The sequence below is a fragment of the Boleophthalmus pectinirostris genome, unplaced genomic scaffold, assembly GCF_026225935.1.
Source record: "Boleophthalmus pectinirostris isolate CB_2022bp ecotype Guang Dong unplaced genomic scaffold, ASM2622593v1 HiC_scaffold_19, whole genome shotgun sequence".
NCBI classification, from domain to species: domain Eukaryota; kingdom Metazoa; phylum Chordata; class Actinopteri; order Gobiiformes; family Gobiidae; genus Boleophthalmus; species Boleophthalmus pectinirostris.
In genome coordinates this window covers 9,697,734-9,723,830 of record NW_026571140.1, presented here as the reverse complement: position 1 = coordinate 9,723,830, position 26,097 = coordinate 9,697,734, and the positions used below count along the sequence as shown (strand labels likewise).

At 39.9% G+C, this 26,097-nt stretch overlaps 4 protein-coding genes across 4 annotated transcripts in view; 1 reads left to right on the top strand and 3 right to left on the bottom strand.

The window, feature by feature from the left end:
* Positions 1-112: 112 nt before the first annotated feature.
* Positions 113-9,025, bottom strand: chsy1 (chondroitin sulfate synthase 1). The gene is made up of 3 exons (XM_020927493.2): positions 8,222-9,025; positions 7,105-7,600; positions 113-3,000 (listed from the first exon to the last, which is right to left on the bottom strand). The coding sequence occupies exons 1-3, from the start codon at positions 8,530-8,532 to the stop codon at positions 1,411-1,413; spliced, it is 2,397 nt and encodes a 798-aa protein (XP_020783152.1). The 5' UTR covers positions 8,533-9,025; the 3' UTR covers positions 113-1,410.
* Positions 9,026-9,903: 878 nt separating this feature from the next.
* On the bottom strand, positions 9,904-13,687 carry selenos (selenoprotein S). The gene is made up of 6 exons (XM_020927490.2): positions 13,480-13,687; positions 12,420-12,548; positions 12,233-12,339; positions 11,403-11,486; positions 11,131-11,200; positions 9,904-10,478 (listed from the first exon to the last, which is right to left on the bottom strand). The coding sequence occupies exons 1-6, from the start codon at positions 13,562-13,564 to the stop codon at positions 10,399-10,401; spliced, it is 555 nt and encodes a 184-aa protein (XP_020783149.1). The 5' UTR covers positions 13,565-13,687; the 3' UTR covers positions 9,904-10,398.
* Positions 13,688-14,341: 654 nt separating this feature from the next.
* Positions 14,342-19,197, bottom strand: snrpa1 (small nuclear ribonucleoprotein polypeptide A'). Its single transcript, XM_055154790.1, has 9 exons — positions 18,987-19,197; positions 18,222-18,369; positions 17,101-17,179; positions 16,700-16,746; positions 16,523-16,625; positions 15,672-15,751; positions 15,484-15,559; positions 15,302-15,395; positions 14,342-14,553 (listed from the first exon to the last, which is right to left on the bottom strand). The coding sequence occupies exons 1-9, from the start codon at positions 19,066-19,068 to the stop codon at positions 14,426-14,428; spliced, it is 837 nt and encodes a 278-aa protein (XP_055010765.1). The 5' UTR covers positions 19,069-19,197; the 3' UTR covers positions 14,342-14,425.
* Positions 19,198-24,068: 4,871 nt separating this feature from the next.
* Positions 24,069-26,097, top strand: part of LOC110162572 (mucin-5AC-like) — a 35,556-nt gene continuing 33,527 nt past the window's right edge. The window contains exons 1-3 of the mRNA XM_055154827.1: positions 24,069-24,126; positions 24,214-24,267; positions 24,851-25,115. Coding sequence (XP_055010802.1) covers positions 24,069-24,126; positions 24,214-24,267; positions 24,851-25,115 — 377 coding nt within the window. The remainder of the gene's footprint in view (positions 24,127-24,213; positions 24,268-24,850; positions 25,116-26,097) is intronic.

Below are 26,097 nucleotides of genomic sequence, written 5' to 3'. Positions count from 1 at the left end.
ATGATATATGAAAACTTTTCTTAAAATACTTGAACCTATTCCCTCTATTAGTTGTTTTTAACTGTCATTCCAGGCTCTTACAAAGCAGTTTTTATGTAAATAAATACACAGCTTCAGAATAAAGCTTTTATTGTATTGTGAAATGCACAGTGATACCATCATCCCCGTCTGACAAAGCTGGAGTGCTTCTGCAGCTGCCCTCCCAAATGGAATAAATCCACTGAAATAAATAAAAATAGTAAAAATAAAACAGTGATTGTAGAAAAGAGACAGTTAAAGTCAACAGTAAAAAAACAAGTGGAATGGATAGTATGACAGAATTCATTCATGTTTTAGGGTTGAATTAAAAACTTTTAAGCCTGAGTTGACATGAAATTACACCAAAGATATGTCAGATATGAACACACATGAACAATGAACAGTGAACAAGCAAATTCTTTCAAAACAGTAGAGGCCCATCGACATAAATCAAATAAATCCCTATTTTTGGAACTTCTTTTCATGGCATAAAAGCATTTGCCTAGTAGAAACACGTGTGACAGAAAGCTATTAGAGGCTGATATTATTAGTGTTGCATAGATTCCACTAACTTCTGGCACATGTGAGCACCTCTTACAGAGCCCAGTGCCCACAGACCTAAACTTACTCCTACGTTCTATGGCTGGTAGACGTGGGACTAATTTCTTGGTCAGGACTTCTGTTGGTTGGGATTCCCCATACATTCGTCTGTGTTGATTTGATTTGCTGTTGGATGGATTTTTCATGGGAAATATAGCACATATAAAGCATCAGCTCGTGTCAAAATGTCAACCTTTCAAACACTTGCGCCCTCGGAATTCACTGGTAGTGAATAAAATGCTTTTTGTGTGTTCCTTAAATTAAAAAAGATATACAAATACATTTTAAAAGCAAAACAGTTGTAAATAAATAGAAAATGAAGAATGGCCTGGAGTGGCACAGTTCAGGCTAACACAAGATTGTTTAGCACACTTTCACATGTGAAACCTAATGCTCTCCCAGAGACAATGACACTGTACAGCGAAAAAAACAAAACAACTTCGCTGGTGGCTCCTGAATCATGGATGAAAACGAAGGCAACACTAATAATGTGTGTGCAAAATGCAGCAGTGTTCTGAACTCAGTGTTCTTAAAGCAGAATAGACCTGTGTGTTACAGCTCAGAGACAGAGCCTTCTGTCCCGCAGCCCATACACTTGGACAGTGTATGGGCTGTCACACACACACAGTTAAGTATTAAAGGAATGTGGATCTTTGTGTGTTTAAAACTGGTTTGCACATACCAGCTTAATTGATTATATGTATAATATTTAAGTCCTCAGTACCATAAGCGTGAAATGAAATACTGGACTGTGTGTGTGTGTGTGTGTGTGTACCACACTCTGATCTAGTCTCACAGCCTGTGCTCCTGTGTCCGGGTGGAGGCGTTGTGACTGTAGCCCCCCTGGTTCTTCTCCAGCCACAGCTCGGCCAACTGCTGCGTGGATCCGTGGGAGGAGGCGCGCGAACCCAGGCACATCTTGTACTGCTTGGGGTCCAGGTTGGGATCACACACCACAGGATGGTGCACATGTACAATCCCTGTGTCTGTGCTGCGGAACAGCCTCACTCCTGACTGGATGAACTTATTGAACAGGTCCACGTCCTCCAGCCCCCAGCCCTGGATGGAGGTGTCGAAGCCCCCCGCAGACACCAGGTCCCCCTTGTACACACACACTATGCCGAAGCCGTAGGTCCTCCACAGGCCCGTCTTGGAGGTGAAGACGTAATGGTTGCTGCTGGGGACCTTCCCGATGTACACCACTTTGGGGTCATACTGACTGAAGATGATGGGGAAGTATGTCTGCTCCCCTAGAGCCGTGTTGTCACGACAACGCTTCAGGAAGTCACTGTTGAAGAGCAGGTCTACATCGCAGTAAAAGAGCAGGGAGTCATTGGAGAAGTGTGAGGAGCCCACCTCCAGAGCCAGAGCCCTGGAGAAGGGCCCCTCCACCGGCCGCACCTCCATATCGGCGCGTGGGTACTTCATGTGGTACTCCCTCATCAGCTCCACCTGCTTGACTCGCTCAGGGTTGTCTGTGTTGAAGAGCAGTACCACCAGCTTCACGTTCTGTTTGGGGATCAGACATACGCGCTCAAAGTTAGCCATGAAGCGCACAAAGATGTCATAGCGTCCGGACAGAGGCACCAGGATGTTGACCTTCTTGTCCTTAGGCTCTCGCTGGTCTTGTCCTGAGCTGGTCAGCTTGAAGGGCACCAGCATCTTCAGAGAGTTGGACAAGAAGGACAGAGAGTCGGACTCCTGATTGATGTGGCTGGAGAGCGCATGGGCGTCCATCTCCTCATCCTCTCTAAACTGGATCTGGCTGAAGGTTTGCTGGAGGTATGCATGCCTGCGCACTGGCACTGTCATAGTTTTTCCTTTGTGTTTCTTGTAGAGTAGCAGCAGGTCCAACACATACTCTGCTCCGTAGAGAGGGCTCACTCTTCTATAACCATACTGGATCTCTTTAAAATCTATCACACGTCCTCGTGCTTTAGCATTAGCATTGATCATCTCCATCACCTGCATAATGATGTCATCCAGAGCCTGTCTCTGGGCGGAGTCCATGCCACGGCGGGGGGGCAGGCCGTTGGAGGCAGAAAACAGGTATTTTCCTGTGAGGAAATCCCACTCTAGCACTTCATCCCTTTGCTTGGGGTGGAAGCGCATAAAGGATGGGGGCATGCCCAGCTGCAGGTCCTCACGGCTGGGTTCTCCAGCCCCGTATCGTCCCATCTGCACAATCTCGCGATGTAGCTGGATGGTGCGGTGGCGCAGCTCGGCGATCTTGCGGCTGAGCATGTAGCTGTGCAGGCGGTACTGGTAGGGTGGGTTCTTGTTGGGGTGCAGTGTGATGGCACGGTGGATCTTACTGTTGTGGAGATCACGGATGTAGCCTTTCTTGTTGGGTTCATAGTTCTCGTAAAACAACTGCTGCATCTGTACAGAGAGAGAACAACACATTGACATTTAATTAAAAATTATAAACCTTGCCAAACCAAACTGATTCATGATAAAAAATAATAATGCTCAACTTGTTTTAGTAAAACCTGTTCTGGCTTGTTTCTGCGTCATAATTCAGTGTTTAGTTGTTGAGTCAGTTTTTTTTTACAGTACATCCAAGCACAGTGCAGTACACTAAAAGTAACAACCCTGACTAATGGCACGCTGTGCACTTAAAATAAGGTTTAACACTGTAGCATTATTGTTAGACTTATTAAAATCCTCAGATACAGTCCACCCATCATTTCTGAATCTTAAAGATACTGATTTCAGTTCCAACTCCTTGAAATATTGTTTTAACTATTTATCAAATAGACAGCAGACAGTGTGTCCTTTGGAACCAGCCTGTGCCACGGAGAGCTAGTTCCAAGAGTCGCATTCTACCATGTGTTTTCTCCTCTTGGTTTTAGACACATCACACAAACACACGTTTGTCTCCCTCTTTACTACTGGACTTATTCCATCATTTAAAAATAAACATGTCCTGATGAATACACTTCTAGTCCAAATTTACTTTTTAAGTGTGAAATGGAACCATGCCACCATATCTTAGTTATGTGGAATATAATGCAATGTGAGGATTCTGATCTCAGAGATAACAGTGGTAAAGTCTTGTTACTGCAGGACTCAACAACAGCAACTCAGCTTAACTCTTATTTTGCCTTTCCAATGTTTGTGTTTACAGGGGACAGGGGCAGGGGAGGGTGGGCTGTGTCAAGGACAGACAAGGGACTTGTGCTAAAGCTTGCCACAACAGGCATCCGTTTAGGAGATGGCATCTACTCTAAATTAACAGAGTAAGAAACATGATTGCAACAATGTATTCATGAACTTGACCTGACTGTTTACAGTTCCAGTTATTAACAATCAATAGACTCAAAGTAATGTAGAATACACATAAGGTTGTGTCTTGTGGTGTATTCTGTATTACAGAATACATCACAAGACACAACCTTATCTTGAGCTCTGTTTACATTACTGCTGTGCTTAGAGAGGGGGATCTCCCGAGAGCATTCCTGACGTCCTGTCTGTGAGGTGGCTGTGATCGTGTCTCACAAGCTGCAGCTTCTGTCACAGCTGTAGAGCCATGTCTATGTCTCCACCCCACACCAGAGCAGAGCAGAACAGAGCAGAGCATGTGCTCCTGCGCCAGAGGGTCAGGCTGGGTAACCTCCGAACTACACACAAAGAAACGCTGTACTGCGCGGCTGCAGTGGATGGGAGAGAGAGCAGCTCTAGCTTTAGTTTTAGCCCAGCTCCATGCATTTATAGTGGGGCTATTTGAACCACACTTCCATCTAGGCTTGTGACAGTGATAAATATAGAAGTGCAAATTGTTTTACTGTGAGTTATACTGAAAATCGCTTTTACAGGGGTGGGCAACACTGACAAAAAGGTTTTCACAGTTTTGGAGAATCTCGAAACCAATATTCAGATGACGAGTTCTTAATCCAAAAACAAAATATCAGACAAGAGTAAAAGAAACTGTATGTACAAGTTTGATTTTTAAACATGATCAAACTGTGACTCCTAATCAAATCAAATATAGCTTATAATAATGCTAAATCAATGCTAAATCAGCGCTAACTTCAAAAACACTGGATATGTCCTATTTATCTGTTATAATTTGGTGCTTTGGTTCTCAAGATGAAAATCCAATCAGAAAGCAGAATGAGCATCACATGAGTAAGCTATACCTGTTCTAATACTGAAATCCAGTTGGTTTAAATTTAAAAAGGGCTCTTTCTGATTTGTATCCTCACTACCTAAAGCTGAGCACCCGCAGCGAATCATTAACCAGTGCAAGGACAGCCTCTGAGTGAATTCTGAGAAAAACTGTCCGCTTCAACCAATTTGTGTCCATATGATTGTAACCTGAAAGCAAACCATTCCAAAATTATTTCCAAAATAAACAAAACCATATCTTAATTACCGTAATAACACCTATACCGCTGCTAATACTTCCGTGTTAGTGAGTCGTTTAAAATATAACCCACCATCTCACAAAAAAAATAAACACCTGTAGTACAAAAGAAATCTGTAGTGCAATAAAGGATAAATATTAAGTCCTCAAAAAATGGTTAATATGTCATAGAATGAAGCTAGTTCAAATAATGCTATTCACAAACGGATAACCGGCCACCATGGAATACAAACATTTAGGTCTAAAAAATAATAACCACTCTAGTATTTGTAGTCACAGTACTAACACTTTAAACTTGATTTTGATGCTAAGGTATAGGAATATTACTACATAATAAAAAAAACACTATTTATTTAGAAAATACAATGTCAGAAAAGAAAGTACTATTGTTTAAAGTTGAGTATATACAATCCCTAAATTGTCCAGGTAGCTTCCATAGTGGTCTAAGTGCAAAAACTATAAGACCATATTAGTATAGTATACCAGTCTATGTGATCTTATAGTTATTCTGATACAGTTCAAGATCATTCTATGATGTTCAGGAATGGTTCATTTCTGTCCTATTAATTAGACTTTTTAGTATCAATACCTGCGTATAATTAGTATTTGATTTTATAGACCTACTTCTGATAACCCCACACCTCTTTTTTAGTTCCATTCTTCAATTGGATTGTATTAAACAAAGTAACAGCTGATGGAAGATCATACTTTTATAGCCAAGTTGTCAATCCTGTGGGAAGAATGCCCCTGCTCCAACTAGAAACATCAGAGAGCTTAGCCTCTAATCTGCTCTAATGGGATCGAGGCAGCTTAAGCCCTCACACCCATGTCTGTCGTCACCACTGCCATGAGGGGCCCCAATAGCAACCAGCAGCAACTGTCCAGGAGCCCTCAAGCTCAGGGGCCACTACAACAGGGGCCAAACTCTTAAAGATGTGTGCTTTCTTTGGTAGTGTTTGGTAGGAGATGGGGGTAGGTGGAGTTTTCAGAGCTCTCAGGCCTTAAATGCTGGACAAAACAGGATTTATCAAACATGCATGAACCAATATATGTCCTTTAAAACAAGTAAAGAACACAGTGGACATATAATAGTGAGGTCCTTGATGCTGCCTGTGCTTTGTTTTAGTTTGTGGGTGTGGCTCTGTACTGTCAGAGACTGTGGCCACAGAAATGGAAATAGCAGCTCCCCAGTCCCCACCCTCGCTCTTCCTCATACACACTGACAAATTAACAGGCTCTGAATGCTCAGGGGCCTGTGCAGTGGGCCTTAAGGCACTCTGTCACACATAAAGCTGAAGTGGACACTCAGCAGCAGAGATGATTCCAAAGTGTTGGGTCAGGACTGGACACTGAAGTAGATGGCAGAAATGCTGAATACAGAATTCTGAGATTAAAAGCTCACTCAACTAAAACGTCAGGTTTTTAGGTAATATAATGATATAAATCCAGCTCTAGAATTCATTATGTTGTTATGTCCTTGGGTAGGACACTTCATCATGGCTTGTAGGACTGGGCATCATTAAGAAGTTGCCGATACGATACATACCTCAATACATAAGCCACGATACGATACTTATCTCGATACAGTGCACTTTTAATTCAGTTCAATACTGTATATTTCAATTCGATACTGTTATATAAAAAATAATGGCTAAATCATGGCTATGGCATTTAAAGTATTTGTAAAACTACCTCTTATGCAAACTGAAGATGAAACACACCCAGTTTAATCATGTATTTAACATGTCAAATGATTTGCATAAACGAGATTCCTTCCTCTAAACAAGCAACAAATCTGTAGCTCTGTAATAAAAACAATTTAGTTAAATGTACCAAAAATACTTGTGGCAGCCCACAATATCAATACTGTGTTATCACATTAAACGATGTGATACATCAATATTTCAATATATTTGCACACCCCTAATGGCTTGTGTGAATGCAGTGTGGTTGCAATGTTTAGTAATGCTCAGAGAGGTCATCAGACATAGAAAATCTAAGCCTTTCTTCTTTGAATTATGTATACTATATATAATGCTGCAACACTACTTTCTACTATCTAAAGGCAAACACAGGTTGAGCACTACACCACAAACAGTTGAATTCACAGTACTGACCTCATAGGACCAGACGCACTGGACCCCTGCGAAGCGCCGCACACACCTGCCCACCTCCACATCTTCGTGGGTGGTGTACATCTCTTGCAGACACTCCCTGATGTGAGGTACCATCCTCCGCAGCACCTCTCGGCTCATGATCACCCCAGGGCCCCCCATGCAGAAGTTCTCCCCGGGCTCCAGGGCCAGCTTGCCCAGCTCATCGCGCGCGCCCATGCCTGTCTGGCCCAGGAAGATGGCCTCACTGCTGTTGAGGCTGCGTAAGAAACTCTCCAGGCGCTCACTCTTTATGTACACATCATCGTCCGCACGCATGAACCACTCGTACTGGTCCAGGTAATGGTCATGCATGTACTTTAGCATCATGAAAGACTTCTTCTGAGGAGGGTACGAATCGTCCACGTTCTTCAGAGCCACAATGGGGATAGGGATGGAGGTGTCCGAGCCCTCACTGGAAAAGAACTCTACCCGGCCTGGGATGGTCTGAGCCCATGTCCTGTAAACACAAGCATAGAATGGAGAGGAGCTGGTGGCAGAGGAGATAAGATAATGAGGGCCTCCAGGTTATTCTGGTCAGATTGCAGTGTGCAGATGGGTAACAAAATGTGTCACTTTAGAATGCACTGCACTTCAGCTGGATTCCACTATTTCAAATTTTGACTCATCTTCATACTAACATTTTATTTGTGTTATGTACACTTCAATTACTAATAACAACAACAAATTTAAACTAAGTTAAAAAAAAGTGTTGCTGTTTTTTCCACTTCATTTGTAATGGGTCCAGTAGTAATAAGGGTAATAATGAGCTCACTACTCAGACGAAAATTTTGAGGAAGTAGTACATCTAGGTACAGAGACTTATTTCCATTACTTTAAGTGAAGTAACAAACTTCTATACTCTTACTTGAGTAACAACACTCTTAGCTAGAAGGTTATCGTGGTATTTCTATTTTTTGTTGGTCCATGTTATGATCACAAGACGCTCACCTGTTGATGAAATATTTTAATACCAATAAAAAGCAGTTAACTAATCTAAAAATCAAGAGAAAGTTTAAAAAGGAGACTAGAGCTGTTGGCCCTTTAGCAGCCGTGAACCTCTCAGACAAAAGCCCCGTACCTGTGTGCCGCCACAGCCCTAGTGTTCAGGTACTTCTGCGCGGTCATCACCCCCACAAACAGGAAGCTGTCGGAGCGAGCCGCTGGCTTCTCCGTCGCCGCGGAGCTGTTCTCCTCGGTGGGCCATAATATTCCTGCGTAGCCCTCTCTGGAGCCGCGGTTCAGTACACAGCCGCCGGTGGTGGCTCTCCGCTTGTGTCCGCCCTTCTTGAGCTCAGTGGCCCGGGGTAAGATGAGTCTGGAGGCCAGCGTGAAGCCCACAACCAGCCCAAGCAGAACACTGAACCACGCTCTCCGGCCTCGACCTGCCATTACCTCCGAATACGGCAGTCTATTATGATAAAAGTTGTCCACAAAAGTCAAAAAGCCAAATCACACCGCTTTATAAAGAGCGGAGCGGACGAGGAGCTCAAACGCAGCTCGTAGCCGGACAAAAGTGCCCTTTTTTCAGTTGCCCACGTAGCATCACAGTGCTCCACTCAAAGCCCCAGAAAAGGCTCACGGATGTCGCATTGATTTCGGTCTTCGGCTGTGGTTTGCCGGGGTAAACGCCGCACAACACTCCTATTAATGCCGTTGTGTGGTTCCAGATGGAAATAGACGTGATTTCTCCTCCACTACAGAGCCATGGCAGAATGCGACGTTCCAAGGAACTCTCCGTGGCACAGGCTGGTCCTGTTTAGTTTGAGCCAAAGCGCTTTCCGTAGTGGTGATGCGCGAGCCAGCTGCTCGGTCTCACTGCTGTGATGTCTTCAGGTTCAAGAGCATGAAGGCGTACACGGAACAACTATAACGTATATTTTAAAGTTCCTTTGACACCTTTTGGCCCACTCCCATTTGCACAAAAAATAAAAAAGCACAGGCCTGACCACCTTTATTTAATTTAAACCATTTCCCAGTGGAAGTGCGCTCACGTGACTGCTCTACTGGTGGTGGGTCCACATTCCTAGAATGCTTAGTGGTTTGGGAAAGTAATGAGGAGTGAGTTACACAATCCATAGGCCTTTTTACTGTAAGGAAATTAATCTGACCAAAATTTGCTGTTAAGTTTACTATGGAAAAGTTTGGTCAACTAGTTTCTAATTTGTCAGTGTGACCATAGCATTACTTCAACTACAAGAGCAGTACTCTTAATGGTATACTATGTAACTTTTCTGGTTGAGGGCTCCATTAGTTTCTCTCCATAGAGATGATATTGTTTTACCAGGAATGTTCCACGGTATGGCATTAAACTGATATATCGTGCGTTAATTCAGTTGCAGTTGCCCAAAAAACATGAATCCTCACTGTGAGAGAGGTCACCTATCCACAGATCTGACTTGTAATTTCCCCTGATGACATGTCATGCTTGTCTCTTTAGGTATGGTTGGTTAATGCCTTATTATAGAACATTTTAGGCATCTCTCTTTCCAGAGAGATAAGCAGGAAACAGACCTTCCACTGAAAAAGTTATAGTACACTTTTTCAGTGGAGAGTATTGTACAGTAGATAAGTCATTATACATTTCAGTGTCCATTTAATATTTACATTGTCCCCAAAACATGAAAATGAATGTGCACATCTTACAAGAAAAATTATATTTAATTACTATATTGCCCTGCTATAAACCTGTTATTCTAAATAGTAAAGTTCAATAATAATACAATAATGGTGATTACAAATAATGACCAAATTCATAAAAGATACTTATAGATATAATTTATTTATCTATAACAGATTGATAAAATGATACTACAAAAAAGTCAAAAGCAGATTCAAGCTTCTGTCCAGAGCTCAAGACGAATTGCTAAACAAATGACACCAGAATGTTTTCTGTCTGAACTGTTTTCAACCCACTCAAAAGGATCATTTCTAAAATAACTTTAGCTGGACTTCAGTAACATGAGTATATATGCTATGCTAATCCACACTGACATTATCATCCAGGCCCAGTGGAGAGTTCCATTTACAGACCTGGCTTCATTTAGAGGCTGCCATGCCACCACTATAGTAAATAATGAGCATTAAAACATGTTGAAGAGAGACTGACTGCTGCAAGAGACACCCAGAGAAAAAATCTAGGATTAAAAAAAAACAAAACAAAAAAAACAGCAGTTGGTACACAGCGCCCCCTGTCAGTGTGAAGAGCTTGATGTACTTGTCAGAGCACCCCTGTGGAGCATCTGACACACTTTAGTTTCATCCTCCCGCAGACGGTCCTCTCCGCCCAGGTCTCCAGGCACATGTCCCACCCCCATCTCCACTCAGAGGGTTATAGTCTGCACACAATATTACATATTTATTCATAAGACAAAACCAACAACATTCATACATTATTGCTGATTAGTACAGCATGATAGACTACAGCATTATTTTTTTTACTCCTGTTAATTTCAAGAGGAGTCTTTTTCTTCAACTTGGCTCTATAAATAAATCTCTTATTTGATTTTTCTCTAGGCTTCTGGTTTGCTAGTTGTTCTATTTTCTACCCATCTTATGTTCTGCCCATATAGTACATTTTTGATTTGTATATCAAAGTATTGAGTATATTTATTTACCTTACTTTAATGCATGCCTCTTTTTTATTTAATCATAGATTATGAAATTATTACTTGCACCATGACGCCGAAACAAATTTCTAGTTTTAGAATTTTGTTCACTGATGATGGCAATGAAACTTATCCTGATTCTAAGCACCCTTTTACCCTAATATCCATATTTTAGCATGTTCTTATGCTCTGCTACTTCCAGCTCTGCATATGTGGAGACACTAAAAAGCAAGTGTGTCTGTATACAAAATCCTTTTCAGAAATACCTGAAATACAACTGTCCATATTTTTTTTAATCAAACAACATAAACTGTTTGAAACTTCTTAAAACAGTTGAAACTGATCAACTGAATAATTGTGTGAGTGTATTTGAATCCCCAACCTGAGCTGCGAAGAGGTTTTTTGTCTGTTTTCCTCTTAATAACTGTAGTTGACAAGTCCTCCTCAGTGTTCTGTAAAATAAAAAAAAATAATATTAGGTTAACTGTAAAAGAAAAAATAACTACTACTACTACTACTACTACTACTACTACTACTACTATTATTATTATTATTATTATTATTATTATTATTATTATTATTATTATTATTATTATTATTATTATTATTAATAGGAGTACATGTTAAGTAAATGTTAATGCTTGTGGATGTGACCTGGGAGGTGTTTCCTTTGCAGCTCTTGCCTTCCTTCATATTTTCCCAGAGTTCAATCTTCTGTCTCCTCTTCTCCTCCTCCTGCTACTCACACAACGACACTCTGTTAGTGAGGAAGCAACACGTCTAAACAATTCTAAATATTCAGAACTCAGAGGCACAATACAGACTAATGCGTTATGGGGTAACTTATGACTTGGTCAGTTAAACAGTTTAAAAAGACCCATATTATGCCGTTTCTAATCTGTAATAATGTTTTTTTAAAACATATCTGGAATTGTATTTTGTTTCAGTCACATGTGTTTAACACACAGCAAGTTATTTACTCAAACTGAAAACACTCTGTTCCACCTTGTGATGTCAGGTGGTAATACAAGAAGAGTCCCACTGTGTTTTCCATACACCTTCAGTAGAATAATCTGGATAATTTCAGGCCTGAAATTGCCCGTTTCTACTGAAAAAAGTTAGAAGGTAGCTGTCAATTTGAAAGCTACCACTACATCACAAGGTGGAACAGCGCATTTTGAGCATTGGAGATGTAGACAAGACTAATAATGCAGGATTACTCAAGCATGTGTAAATCAAACAAAAAGCAGCCCTCAGGTATGTTTTTGATTCAAGTATTAGTTTAGTCGTTTGTCAGAGAAAGGATAAAAATAATTTGGTTCAATTACGATCTTGAAACTTGCTCCACAGTACACAACTCTGCCCAATTAGTTAAGTTTTGTTGTTTGTTTATAGCCTTTACTGTTTACAGCCTTTAGTTGTTTTTTTAGGTTTTGGCATCCCTAGTTTCATTAATTAATTCACACTAATACATTAATATTCACCTGTTTCTGCTTCTCTTTGAAGATGGCTGCTTTGGCATCAAGCTCTTCCTGCATCCTCATCCGAGCTGCCTCCAGGGCCTCTTGACGTTTGGCTACAAGTGCTGCGTCTAAAGCAACAAAATAAAGACTGTCGATGTCAATCAAATAAAAACAATTAAGCGCAACAGTGAGTACTGAGACTACATACCGTGATGTGCGGGTTGGGCAGAGCTGCGGGTTCTTCCTTGGCTCTTTTTGACAATGTACTGAATGAGCAGATAGAACAGAGCTGTAGCAGCCAGCAGGTACCATCCATACTGGGACAAAACATCTTGTACTACAAAGGAAAAAAAAAAAAAACTACAGTAGATTTAAAAGGTAATCTGAAACTCTCCTCTGCATCCATATCTCCGGTATTCCCTCCAGTCTAGCAGATCTAACCTCTTAGTGATTATGCCATTCTCCCAGATAGGGCAAGAGACAGTTATTGATTACATTGTATTCTCAGGTGAAAAATCCAGAATACACAGTTCAAGGCTTTAAGAAGAGATATCATTATAGATTTACCAGGCAGTCAAACAGTAGGCTAAATACACAAATGTTTATGATGAGTAACCCTAAAATCTAATTCTAACTACGTTAATTTTAGCTGCCCTTTAGCTTTACTAAACATTATAGGCCACAGTCATAGCTTTACATGAGTGTAAAGCATTTACTCACATACTAAAACCATTTATCTTTGAATTCTTATCTTGTCCTTGTGTCAAAAAGATCCCCAAATGTCTCTAAAGAATAAACATGTCTACTCTCACAATGCTACCATTTTAGTATAGAATTTGTCTTGTACACTTTTCCTTTTCATTCACTTTGCTCCCCACCCACCTGTCCCATCACCTGGCTCATTTGCAATGCCTGAAACCTAACCTCATCACTCCACTAGGGATGATGCAATATACAAAACTGTCTTAGTTATTAAATCTAAGATATATGGACTATCACGACCATATGTATTTTGTTAGTACAGTCATCACAAAGACTTTGATGTATCATGATGAGTGACTTCAGGAAGTGATTTTAGCAGAACACTGGGATAGTTGTAAAACTCGACAAATAGTCCTTTAGCGACTGAGTTGACAATCAGTTCATTCCAGCACCACACAGGAGTTAAAATATAGTAAATCAAGTGCAGACACATTGTTGGATATTTGTTTACATCAGCATGCTAACGTGCTAAAGCTATCCCCTGCTGACGTGTCGGATGGCGTTACCCAGGTCGGTGACTGCGCTCAGGTCCTGGTTCCGGAGCGGCCGCTGGTGCTGCTCCACCGGCGGTAGCTCTGAATTGTCTCCCATATCCGCAGTGAGGGCCCGTCTGCGGTTCAGTCTTACGGGTCAGGTGCGTCTCATCCACCGGTCAACTTAACTGCTGTGGACCAGGATTTCAGTTTGTTATGACGGATGACGTGTACGAGCTCCGGTGAGAGATCGTGTGCGCCATCGTGCGTTTTGGAGTGGGTCTCTGTGCCAAGTTGTGCCAAAATGATGCCATTCAGTACAATCTGAAAACCTTGGGATTTGTTTTGGATCTCACTACTAAACCAACGTATAATTTTGTATAGCATTAAATCACTGTGTAAGATTTTCTTCAATAATCAAATCGCAATAACAATCACCCCAAAGTTTAAGGCATGAACAGAATAGCACTTGCATTATACTATAACACTACTGTGGCTGGAGTAGAACAAAGTAGCATCAGGTTCTGAAAGTTAACACTGACAACACCAGTCCACTGTCACTCCTGTATCCCAATTATATTTCATATCTTCTTAAGTTGATGCTTAGGCCTGTATTTGTTGATCTTGTGCAAGTTTTGGAGCGCACATTTTGCTGTTGGCCTATACATTTTTGTTCAATGAGAAAAGGCAAATATAAGAACAAATGCTCACATAAAAAAAAAAAAATGCAATTCTTGTGTTTTTTATTAACAGTTTAACAATTGACAACTAAAAAAAAAAAAAAAAAAAATGATCTAATTATTTAAATCTTATGTATTTGACCAAACAGCAAATGTATCACAACACAGGCCACAGCATTTTAACAATATAATCAAAAGTTTACTCACACAGCAGGAACAGTTAGTAAAAAATTTAATCAATTTGATTTTACAAAATAAGTCAAGATAAACATAAAAACAAAAGGCAAACGGAAAGTCCTCTATGAGCCATTCATGTGAGACTCCTGCTCCATATCCTCCTCCACGTCCTGGTTCATGTCCTCTTGACCTGTGGACTGGGGCTCCTCGTCCTCCTCTTCCTCCTCCATCTCTTCACCTGCACCTGAGTCTGCATTGGGATTGCATGAGAATGAGTGGCATGACAGTTTGACATAATTCATTCTGCAGTTCAGTTCACCATTTTATGATTTATGTCATTTAATATTTTAGCATCTCTGCAAAGTTAACCCATCAAGAAAAAAGATACAAAAGCATTTTAAAAGAGGGGGTATTAAGCAAAATATATATTTTTTGCTTTCTACCATGTTATAAAATGTTCCCTTGTCAAAAACATGCATGAAGATGTTTTAGTCATCTATGCATGTTTCAGTAATCAAGCAAACATCTCCCAAGGCCCATTCAAACCCTCTTTATGGTTAGTAAGACTGTCCAATGCTCAGCCCATAAGCTTACGTCACCCATGCTCCCACACAACTGTTCTCCATAAATATACAAAAGCAGGATATTAGTTGTAGCAGTTGTTAATTAGCAGGATCAGGATGTGATAGCACTCTGAAGAGGAAGTGACTTAGCATGGAGAGCAAATATAGCATATTCAAAACAATAAAAATGTATGTACAGTAACATGTATGTCTGCATACACACATACATGTTGTGGCAAGGCCAATTCTTGGAAGTATTTTATTGCAATGGTTTTGTCCAGTCCCTACTAGATGGAAAGGATACAGAATGAAGACAGAATGGATACAGTTTAGGGACAAGGACTGGGAAATGGGTGCAAGACTAGAAAGAGAATGAGGCTGCAAATCTGACAAAAGCAAAACATTTCAGAGAAGAGGTAGATAGCAAGTACTTACCTTGTCTAAACTCTCGTCCAGGGATCTGTCCAGCTTGAAGCATGCCCTTTAACCGTTCCACTTCAGCTAATGATGAGGCATTCGCTATAGCTTTCTGAAATGAAAAGTGCATCACATTATTAAAAAAAAAAAAAACAAGAAATTGGCCTTTGATATGGATTCAAGGTTGTTTGTGTCCAAACCTTGATGGCTTCTACATCTGCTGGTGAAGGTCCGGTTCGTTTTTTGTCCTGCTGTGCCCCAACACCTGGAGTGAACCTGCCCGACAAATTCAAGTGAAATTAATGTAATTTGTTCATTAAGTTCTGGCCACAGTCAATGCAACTGTTCTTAATGAGTTCAGTTCTATACACATGTCCTGGAGACTCACGTTTTGGTCCTCTTTCCAATGTCTTTAGCCAACTGAGCTCCTCGTTTGCCCTTGAACATTTTCTCAGCCTCCTGTCGCTCCTGAGAAGACAGAAGGGTTGGAAAGGCAGGATGAATGTAGGGCTGTGACAACTATTAAATAATCAAATGATAACTTTTCTGTGTTGCTGCTTTTTAGGTACACTGCAAATCAACTACCTCGTCTCTGCTATGACGCAGCCTCTTCACAACTTCTTGAACTGCATATTTGCCATTTCCTGATCAATAAATCTCCATTTACTTGGCAGTTCCAACCTCTACATTTTCTTTCTACAACAATTCCTCCTCTATGCTTGTCCAAATCATCTCAGTCAAATTTTAAAACAAAAGGCTCTGTATTAGATGCCACAGTTCTTGTATACCCCAAAAGCTGGAAACATTTTATTCCAGTATTGATGAATTTTTATGAGGACTTAATACTAGTTTTAGTATCTGGGCATTTACATATTTTTTAAAACAGACTTCATCTTTCCTTAAGGGGAATATAAGTACACTCCATCAAGATATCCTCAAGTGATTTCATTTATTTATGCACCTTCTGTAAACTAACAAACTAATCAATAAATTTAAAAAAATTGCTACATTAATCAATAAGCTAAATAATAGATGCAGCACAACTGCTCTTTGACCCTTTTTCTAAACCCAAGTACATGTCTACTTGTGCAATACTATACACAATTTGTAATAATTTAAAACCAAGATAATGACACAATTTCTGGCTAATTATTCTAAAAAAAACGTCAAAATATTACTGTACATTAAAGCACAGACAACTAGTACTAGCATCATGCATGAGAGAGCACCAGAAATTACCTTGAGCTTAACCTTCTGGAAGTCCAGCACTCGGATCTGTGGCAACTTGTTGATGACATAAAGCCTATAGTGCTTCTTGTTAGTCACTGGATTCCTCAACAAGCTGTAAAGATACAATATTCAGTTAAGGCCATGAATATTTATGCAGTGGGTGTACATGTTCAGATTTATGGTTACCTGAGGAGGGAGAGAGTTTTTATTGTGGCCAGAGGATCCAGGTCACCCTGAAGCAAAATCAACAAAACATTTTCAGTCAAGACTAGGCAGAAAAGGGATATTTTGAACAAAACTAAATGGCTACTTTTTTCAAGGTCCGGAAGTAGGTAAAGGATACTTTGGATCACAAAAAAATCGAAGCCACACAATATAACAAGTTGTACCTGCACATATTTCCATCTCTTATTTTACAAACAGTAAAAAGTGTCCTACACTTCATACATTGAAAATATGGGTTTGAGCCTCAAGGTACACAGACTGGTGGACATGAGGGCAGATAGGAGAATATATATTCTTACATCAAGATGTTTGTAATTTGGAGTTTGACTGGAACCAAAAAAGACCTAGGGGGCTAGACTCACCAATTCCTGGATGTTGTTATTAGTCAGAACCAGCTCCCGTAGTGCAGGCAGAGACTGCTCCAGATTCTCACCTAAACGACTGAGCACAACAACATGGGATTAGACAAAACTCAAGAGTCTTTTTTCATAAACTTTTTAGAGCATCATCAGTAAGTTTAAGGGTGTTTTCACACTGGCACTATGCTAAAATCTTCAGATCTGAGAGCAAGGCACTTGGACCAGTGCCAACAAGACCACTCAAAACAAAGTCTTGAAGTGGCTTCTGTCGCACTCTGGAGCGAGCGTGTGTGGTGTGAAAGCAGCCAACCTGAGGCCGATCTACTTTACTTCCAAGGAGAAAGCAAAAATGCTACAAACTGGATCAAAGCTCTTGGATGACATATTCGTAAGAATGGACACTTCTGCTGACTTTTGTTATGTTGATGCACTTTTATATACATATTGTAAGTTAACCTTGAGTTTCAAGAGAGGTGCCAAATAAATAAAATGTATTAGGGCTGGCTGTTTGCTAACTGCATCTGGCGAGGCAAATGGTATCAATTTAATATCAGCGAGATACTTCTCCTCCCTCTGTCAGCACAGGTGAGGTTAGGTCTGTGTGTCATTCCAAAAAAGGCTTTTTCTCCCCCGTCATCAGTACATTTAGCCACAGGTGTAGCCAACTGCTCCAGAGAAGGGAGCATGCATGTGTATATCCACAGGCTCTGCTGCTTATCATGGATAATGTGTGATATGCTCAGAAATCACCATATGCCCTTTAGGGTGAATGATGAGCACTGTGTGTGAATAAGGAGTGCAGTAAAAAGAAAAAAAATAACAGAGCGCACAAACATATATAAAACACACCAAGTCTAATAAGATATTCTCAGCTCTTGGATGCAAAGCTAGGAGAAAGGTGTAAATAAACAAAACAAAACCCCATGCATATTTGTTAATTTATTTGTTAAACAGTAAAGCTCTTTGTGTTGCATTTTTTGTATGAAAAGCATTCTATAAATAAAGATTGATTGATTGTAAAGTATTAAACCTAAACCAGAATTTATACATGCTAAAGATACGGAACTATCTTGTAAATTTGCTTTGGAAAAGTTTGTATGTGTGATGGGGTCGGAAGGACTCACCAGATGCGGTTGTTATTCAGTAGCAGGGACTTGAGGCGCCTGAGCAAAGGAAACCCATCCAACTTTCTGATCTCATTATCGGAGAAGTCGATGGTGTCAAACTGGTCCAGAGTGGCCCCTAGGTTCTCCAGTACTGGGATTTTATAACCTGTACACAGAGTACAATATGGAGGATTACAGCAACAGTTTATGGAGCCATTTACTTATAGCTTGCTTCAAGACAAATAAAATTTAAAAAAATAATCTGATAACAGATCCGAAGTGCAACCCTAAACATACTCTCCTAAATATAATTCTCATAACACAAAAAGGCAGCATCACCACATCTTACTACTAATGGAGGCTGTTGATTGACAACTATTACTTTCCTCCTCACATGGGCAAATTTTGGGTTTTGTTACCATTTTGAATTCATTTGCCAGGTTTGCTATTGCACTGTATACTTGAGACTGACAGACTAAAAACTGTGATACATCCCAAGAAGAACAGAATAGTTAGAGGGGAATGTCTACACTAAACCATGAGGCTTCTTTGTACTCCATAGTGTTTGAGGGAAATTCACATGCAACTTCGTGTAATCCATGCCTTTGGTTCCGCAACATGTTCAGAATGTCTATGTCACAGTGTTGTCCACAGATAAACACGTTTTAATAAATTGTACTCAATGTCTAATTAGCATAGCTCTAAGTTAGAATCACAATACACAACCATGCCCCGGCATTGGCCTGCGTGCTAACCGCGCTAGCAGCCGTGCCACAGCCGTACCTCGGAGGTCCAGCTCTCGGTCCCGGACAGGGTTGGTGAATTGGGCCGCCTGCTCGATCAGCTCCGCTGTCAACTTCACCATGATGAGTGCACGCCGCGATCAGACCGCGGTCCTGCTTCAAACACGAAACAATGCGCCACAGATCAGCGGATAGTTTAGCGCTTCATTCACGTTTCACACGGAAGTCCGCCTGCTTCGCCTGGACCAGGAGGCGTGTGAACGAGAGGGCTATGTGCGTGAGCGCCCCCAGCCGGTGTGGCCATCTCAGTCATGTGACCTCCTGGGTCTGGCATCGTCATCTCACCACAAGCCATCAAGGTTCAGATGAAACTTCAACAAATCGATCGAGGAGGACAAGGCGAACAAGCTGTAGTGCGCTACCAGCTAAGTTGTTGAGGCTAGTCCTGGATCTAGTCAAACAGGCTAGTGCGTCAGCAGTGCGCACTAGCTACACAATAATCAGGGCACTGGCTGATAATTCCGATTTTATAGAAACTTTTAAAGTACCAACAAATCAATATAAAGCACAGACAGGCTATTTAAAAAAAACTGAATATCATGAATCGGTTAAATATTTTTTGTCACTTCTTTCAGAAAGTTAAATCTATATATTCTATAGACTCATTACACATAGAATAAGCCAAGATTTTTTTAAATGTTGATGGATGTGGCTTACAAATAATGCAAACCCAAAATTCAGTGTCTCAGAAAATATGAATATTGTGAAAAAGTTCAATATTGGAAAGCAATCAGGTAATTAGCTAAAAAAGAACTGCAAACGTTTCTGAGCCTTTAAATGGTCTCTCAGGCTGGGTCAAGGGGCTACACAAACATGGGCAAGGCTGCTGACTGGACAGATGTCCAGAAGGCAGTCACTGGTATATGGGACATGTGATGGTGTCATAAGCATCTGTGCTGTGGAGAAAATGAACTGAACCGTTGCTCAGGCGTCCAGACTTTTTTCAAATGAAAGTACATTTTCCATATATTTTGGAAATCAAGGTCCCAGTCTGCAGGAAGAGTGAAGAAGCACAGAATCCACATTGCTTAAAGTCCAGTGAGAATTTTCCACAGTCGGTGATGATTTGGGCTACTGTCACCTGCTGGTGTTGGTCCACTGTGTTTTCTGAAGTCCATGGTGACCTGACCCCGAGATGTGGCATTGTGGTGTCATTAAAATATTTGGGAGCTTCAAAGAACTGCAAAATTTTTGTCTTTGGTTGCAACTGTTCGCCAGGACATTTTAGAGCACTTCATGCTTCCTTCTGCTGCCAAGCTTTTAGGAAATACTAATTTCATTTTCCAGCAGGACTTTGCACCTTCTCACACAGCCAAAGGTACCAAAACATGGCTTACTGAGCATGGTGTTACTGTGATTGTCTGACCTGCAAACCTGCCTGACCTGAACCAAACGGGGAGCAGGGAACAATGGAGAATCTACTGTATGTGATATTGTCAAGAGGAAGATAAGAGACACTAGACCCAGCAATACAGATGATCTGAAGGCCACTATCAAAACAACCTGGGCTTCTATTCCACCTGAGCAGTGCCACAGGGTGATCGCCTCCATGCCATCGCACACTGATGCAGTAATTCATGCAAAATCCTCACAGTTCTTTTTTAAAATATCCTTTGATTAATGATCTCATGTAATTTTCTCAGTTTTGGTTATCTGTAAGCCATAATCATCAAAATTTCAAGAAATAAAAGCTTGATGGCTTCACTCTATGTGTCATGAGTTTATATAATAATGGTTTTGACTTACAGAAATAAGTGACATAAGTGACAATCATTTTTTATGATATTCTACGTTTTTTGAGATGGGCTAGTATAATCTAATGACTCTGCACTTTTGGTAAAGATTTAATGGTGGATTCCAACACCTAACTGGCTATGTTATTGCATTGTGCCGCAACAGGGCATTTATCTTTCTCATATAATTACAGATGTTTGCGTAACTTTCACAAGGTAATTATATGTACATTATAACATAGACTTATAAATTTGCATGCATGCCACTAGTCACATGAAGATAATTCTTACTGTTGATAGTTTGAAGTTGATATGGTGTAATGGTGTATGTAGGTCCAAATATCTTGTTTGTATCTGGGGGCACTCCTGTTTAACAAACAGCAGCACCCTACTCCAGCCCTTTCCTATCACACTTATCAGCAGCACTGACTGTATAATCCAAAACACCAGCAAACTAACACCAAATCTAAAAATACACCCTTTAAAACCTGCAATCTTTCAGTAATTTACAAATCTGAAATCTTACACTGAAATCAGCTGTACCTGCACCTGCTCTTTTGGTTTCAGTGACAGAGAGAATCCACTGTTCCACATTCACCTACCAGTAAATAAAGATCTGAATGTCACTGTATAGATTTGTATTACAGTTCTAGGGGGGCATGCTAAAACATTCTTGTTTTAGAATCTGATTTCATTTCAGATGTCCAAACTTATGATAAATGTTGAACCTTATCATTATTTGGATTAGCTTCACAAACTTAACTTGCCATATTAATCCGACTAAAGTTTGACTAAAGTTTGTACAACTGACAACAATCACATCTTTGGGGTTGAATAATGGCACCACTTTCTGAAGCCACTTTTGTTGATTTATGTTGACAGACAACATGTTGAACTTTGTGCCATTTTTGTTTCTTTTGTTTAACTACAGAGATAAACCATAAACCACAGCAAATTTTGTCATAGAATTCTAATATATCGTCCAGCTCAATTTTAAACTGTAGAGATTCTAGTTGTGATGTCAAATGAAAGCAAGAGTTATAGGGACCCAGGTTTGACCCTTGAGAAACCCCACAAAGGCTATTTTTTGTTAGACTACCAATTTAAAAAATAAGGATTCTAGTTTAGATTTAGAGCACATATTCGTGCACAGAAGCCCCCATGTCCTGGAGTTGTTCACAGGGCTAGAGTGGGTGTTGTCTAAATACTTTTCCTATGTGTGTACACTCTTGATTCTGAATTGATTTGGTGTTTGTTCTGCTCTCTGACTTTTCCATTGTGTCCCCAGGTGCTGATAGGAGTGTTAGCCCAGGGAGGAGGACCCATGCAGCAGGCTCAGTAGCAATTATGTTTGGGTATTGTGGGTATTGATAATGGGTAATAACTTATCTTTTTCATTCCATAATGGAAAACCTTTACTCCAAGCAAGTACATAGTAACCAATCACAATTTACAAGTCAAAGTCAAATCAAGACCTAAACATCAAACACAAATTTTGATTATTTTTATTCTGAAATGTATTTTTATGTGCAGTCAAACATGATACTTGTTGGTGGTGATCAAAGCTTATCAGACCTATCAGCCTGATATAATTACTTATTTCTGACCTAAACTTATTTGTAATTTCATGTTTGCATAAATCCAAGTTGAAAATGTGTCTGATGACTTTGTTTATAAAAATTGTGTATTTTAGGAGCGTTCATGTTGTGCATGTGTGTGCGTGCTAGTGGCCTTGTGTGTGTTTATATCTGGACTCTGGCTCCAGACTTTCTGGGCTCTCGTGTTTAGTCTGTCACTCTCGTCCTTGGGTCAGTCTAAGTTCTGAGTGGCTGCCTGGAGCTTCTCCAGTCCCTCCTCTGGGACACCACGAGTAGTGTTTGGGCCTGTTTGACTTTGACACCCACATCTTTTATATCATAATAAAACAAAATCAAAATTTAAGCTGTCAGTATACTGACAGCTTCACTTAAAAATGCATACATTCCTGTGCACATACAAAACGCCAGCCAAGGGTGCATGGACTCAGGTGCTGCTTCCAAGAGTGGAGCAGGTTTAATCAGGTAAAACATTTGTAGCTGCTAATCATTTCATTTTGATTTTTAGTTTTAGCCAAATAATAGGAAATATGAATAATATGAAAAAAAAGTCATGTTAATTTAGTTGTCTAAACACATAATGTTTTATTAGAAAGTCAATGTTTACTGTGATAAATTGCTTTGCATTGCTTCATGGGACATGTCAAGACATGCTCTGTGGACAATGACTTTTGTATATAGTCTGGTTTTGGGTTGTGGGAGTGAAAAAAGTTTGTATTACTAAATAAAAATTTTAATACTTTCACAGTTTTAGTCAACCAAAATACAACTTTATGATATGATGAGTCAACATGACATGAATATGAATATTTTCAACGAAATTTACAAAATTACATAAGTTGGTTCACTGTCTTCAAGAGATAGAGGCCAAGATTTTTAGCCTGATTCATCAGCCGGTTATACGTCTTAGAAACCGTCTGACCTCACAGCATTAGAATTTGTTCGCTTGTTGGTAAGCAGGTTTTTTTTTTTTCATTTAACCAATCACTGCTATTTAGTCATGAGGTATGTAATGCGCTGCTAATGGGGCTAACTGGTATATTAAGCTTTTCCCAAATCCCGTTGGAAGAAGAGCAATAACTTCTTTTCCCTTGATAAAACTTACCGAACATTCTCTTTGTTCCGGCTTTAAATCCTCAATCTCAGGAATTGTTGCCAAGACAGAATGTATGGCTCTTCGCTGATTGGCTGGTGTCCGAATTTGTACTTCTGGGGTTTTTGTGAACCATCAAGTGTATTCTGACCTGTCGCCATAGAGAAATTAAATTGAGCAGAGGCACTAGGTGTCACCAGCCTGGCTACAAAATTTTGAGCTCAGGCATAAACATGAAATGAAATATAACTCAAATTTAAGGATATAACAATATGGTCTAAAGTTAAAATAAGTTTATAATGTAGAACTCAACAGAAACCAAAACCCAGATCAGGTGTGTGAAGTGGTGAAGACAGATGACCAGCTGTTCACACCCTTCATGTGAATATGTTTGATTTTTGCACCAATCATGTCCTTCTCACGTCCTTCTTTTTCACTTGGTTCTCTTGAGAATAAAATCTTGCAGCCCATTATCAGAAGTTATTATAACTTTGTGTAGATGATTTCACATGTCATCACCAGTCACAGTGACATGCTCAGATAAGAGTCTGCAGTGTGGCGCTCACGTTCATAAACATATGCGCATGGTGCCCGCTGTATAAAGGCTGTGGTCCCTCCCTATGAGCGCACTCGGATACATCATGGCACACCAGCACCTGTGCCTGATCCTGGGTGCAGCCATAGCCCTGCTGTTTGCTGGTATAGGCCTATGATTTGTGGTTTTACGTGTGATTGAACTGATCTCATATCATATCATGTGTTAACATATGACTTTTTCTTTTACAGAGGCTGGAAGATCGTCAATTCATCCTTATCCTCATCTGCCAGGGAATATACATGGTGAGTACTTTAGAAATTATATTGATAGACGTTGAAACTGACATCTACTATTAATTGTTTAATAATAGTTGTATTTTTTGCTTTAATTACTGACTAATATTTCATTATAAAAATACTTGTTTAAATATTTCTGCTTTTATAGATTCCTTTTTTTTTTCTTTTTCTTTTTTGCTCTTGATTAGGTCTACTTAAAATGTTCCCATTTTTTATAGTTACAAAAAAATCTTGAGCATTTCTTTAATAGATGTTATATAAACTTGACTGAGAAGATTTTGCCTTTTAAAACTGCATTTAAACCAATGACTGGTGTCCTTTACATATCCAGTAAAAATCTGATAATGAGAATGATCAGAGAACCAAATATTTAGTTTTCTTGTCAAAACCTGCAAAGGTGTGAACAATCAGAAAGAAATGTGATCACACGTTACATCTAACTCACAATAGGATGTAGCTTTTTACATGACATTTCAGTATATATTAAATAACTGATAAGGCTGGTACATGTAAACATAACCAGTGATTCTTTGCCAACAAAATTACATTACATTTTGCCTTTAACCTTCGAATCCGTGCTGCCCTCTAGGGGTGAGCTCGGTCCGCAGCTGTCAGGTGTGCAGCACGTGGGGGAACTATCACTTCAAGACTTTCGATGGAGACCTCTTCCAACTGAAGTCCGACTGTAACTACCTGCTGGCCTGCTCCTGCTCCAGCCCGTACCAGGACTTCAATGTGCAGGTGCGCAGGGGGCAGGGTCAGGGGGGCCAGCCTGTCATCACCAGGGCACTCTTCAGTCTGGATGGTGTGACTGTGGAGATCACGACGAATGAAGTACTCATCAATGGGAACCCGTGAGTCACATTTAAATTCAACACTTACTAAATTGTCAGTATGCTGCAGTCATGTAATATCTAGTATGGTTTAAAATGTCTATGAATCTACTTTGGAGTAGTTCTATACATCTATTTCATTTTGACATTTAATATTGAATAATACTTTACAATAATTATTTGTTTGATTTATGATTTTAATGTCTTTCTTATTCTGTAAAGTACTTTGAATTACTTTGTGTATGAATTGTGCTGTACAAATAAACTTGCCTTGCCTTGCCAAATTACACTTTAAATAGTCTTAAAGGTCCTAAATTATGCAAAACTGATCCATGTAAGTTTTAAGAATGTTAGTTGTTATTCAAAACATACCTTGAGCTGGGTTTTGTTTCATTCACACATGTTTGAGTGACCCTTTATTATCAATCTGTCTACAATTCCAAAGCTCAAAATGCTCTGCTCTACCTTGTCATGAAGTGGTAGTTTTAACCGCTATGATTTACCTTTTGTTCAGTAGAGATTGGAAATGATTCTAATGAAGGTTTATGGAATTTGACACTTCTTGTCAACACAACACAAGGTGGAATAGAGTGTTTTCTGTTTGAGAAAAGAACACAACCTAAATATGCAGGATTTGTGAGTTAAACATATGAATGAAACAAACACAACTTCGGGTATATTTATGATGAGGAAACATAATAATGTAACGGGCCCTTTAATAAAGCATTAATTCATAATGAACAAATAGTTCAATAAGAACGACTGAGTCTTAGTAATTACTTAATGAATACCCTAACTCCAGACCCCTTCATTAAGTAGTTACTAAGCCTGAACCATTCTCAATAAACTATGTTCATTATAAAGTCTTTGTTCTCACAGAATATTTTTTTTCTAATGGTTACGCAATATGGCATACCTTTCTGGTTTTGATCAAACTACATGTGTTTATTGCGTTGGAAAACATGCATTTTAGTTGACAAAATGTTGCACAAATTTAAAGTAA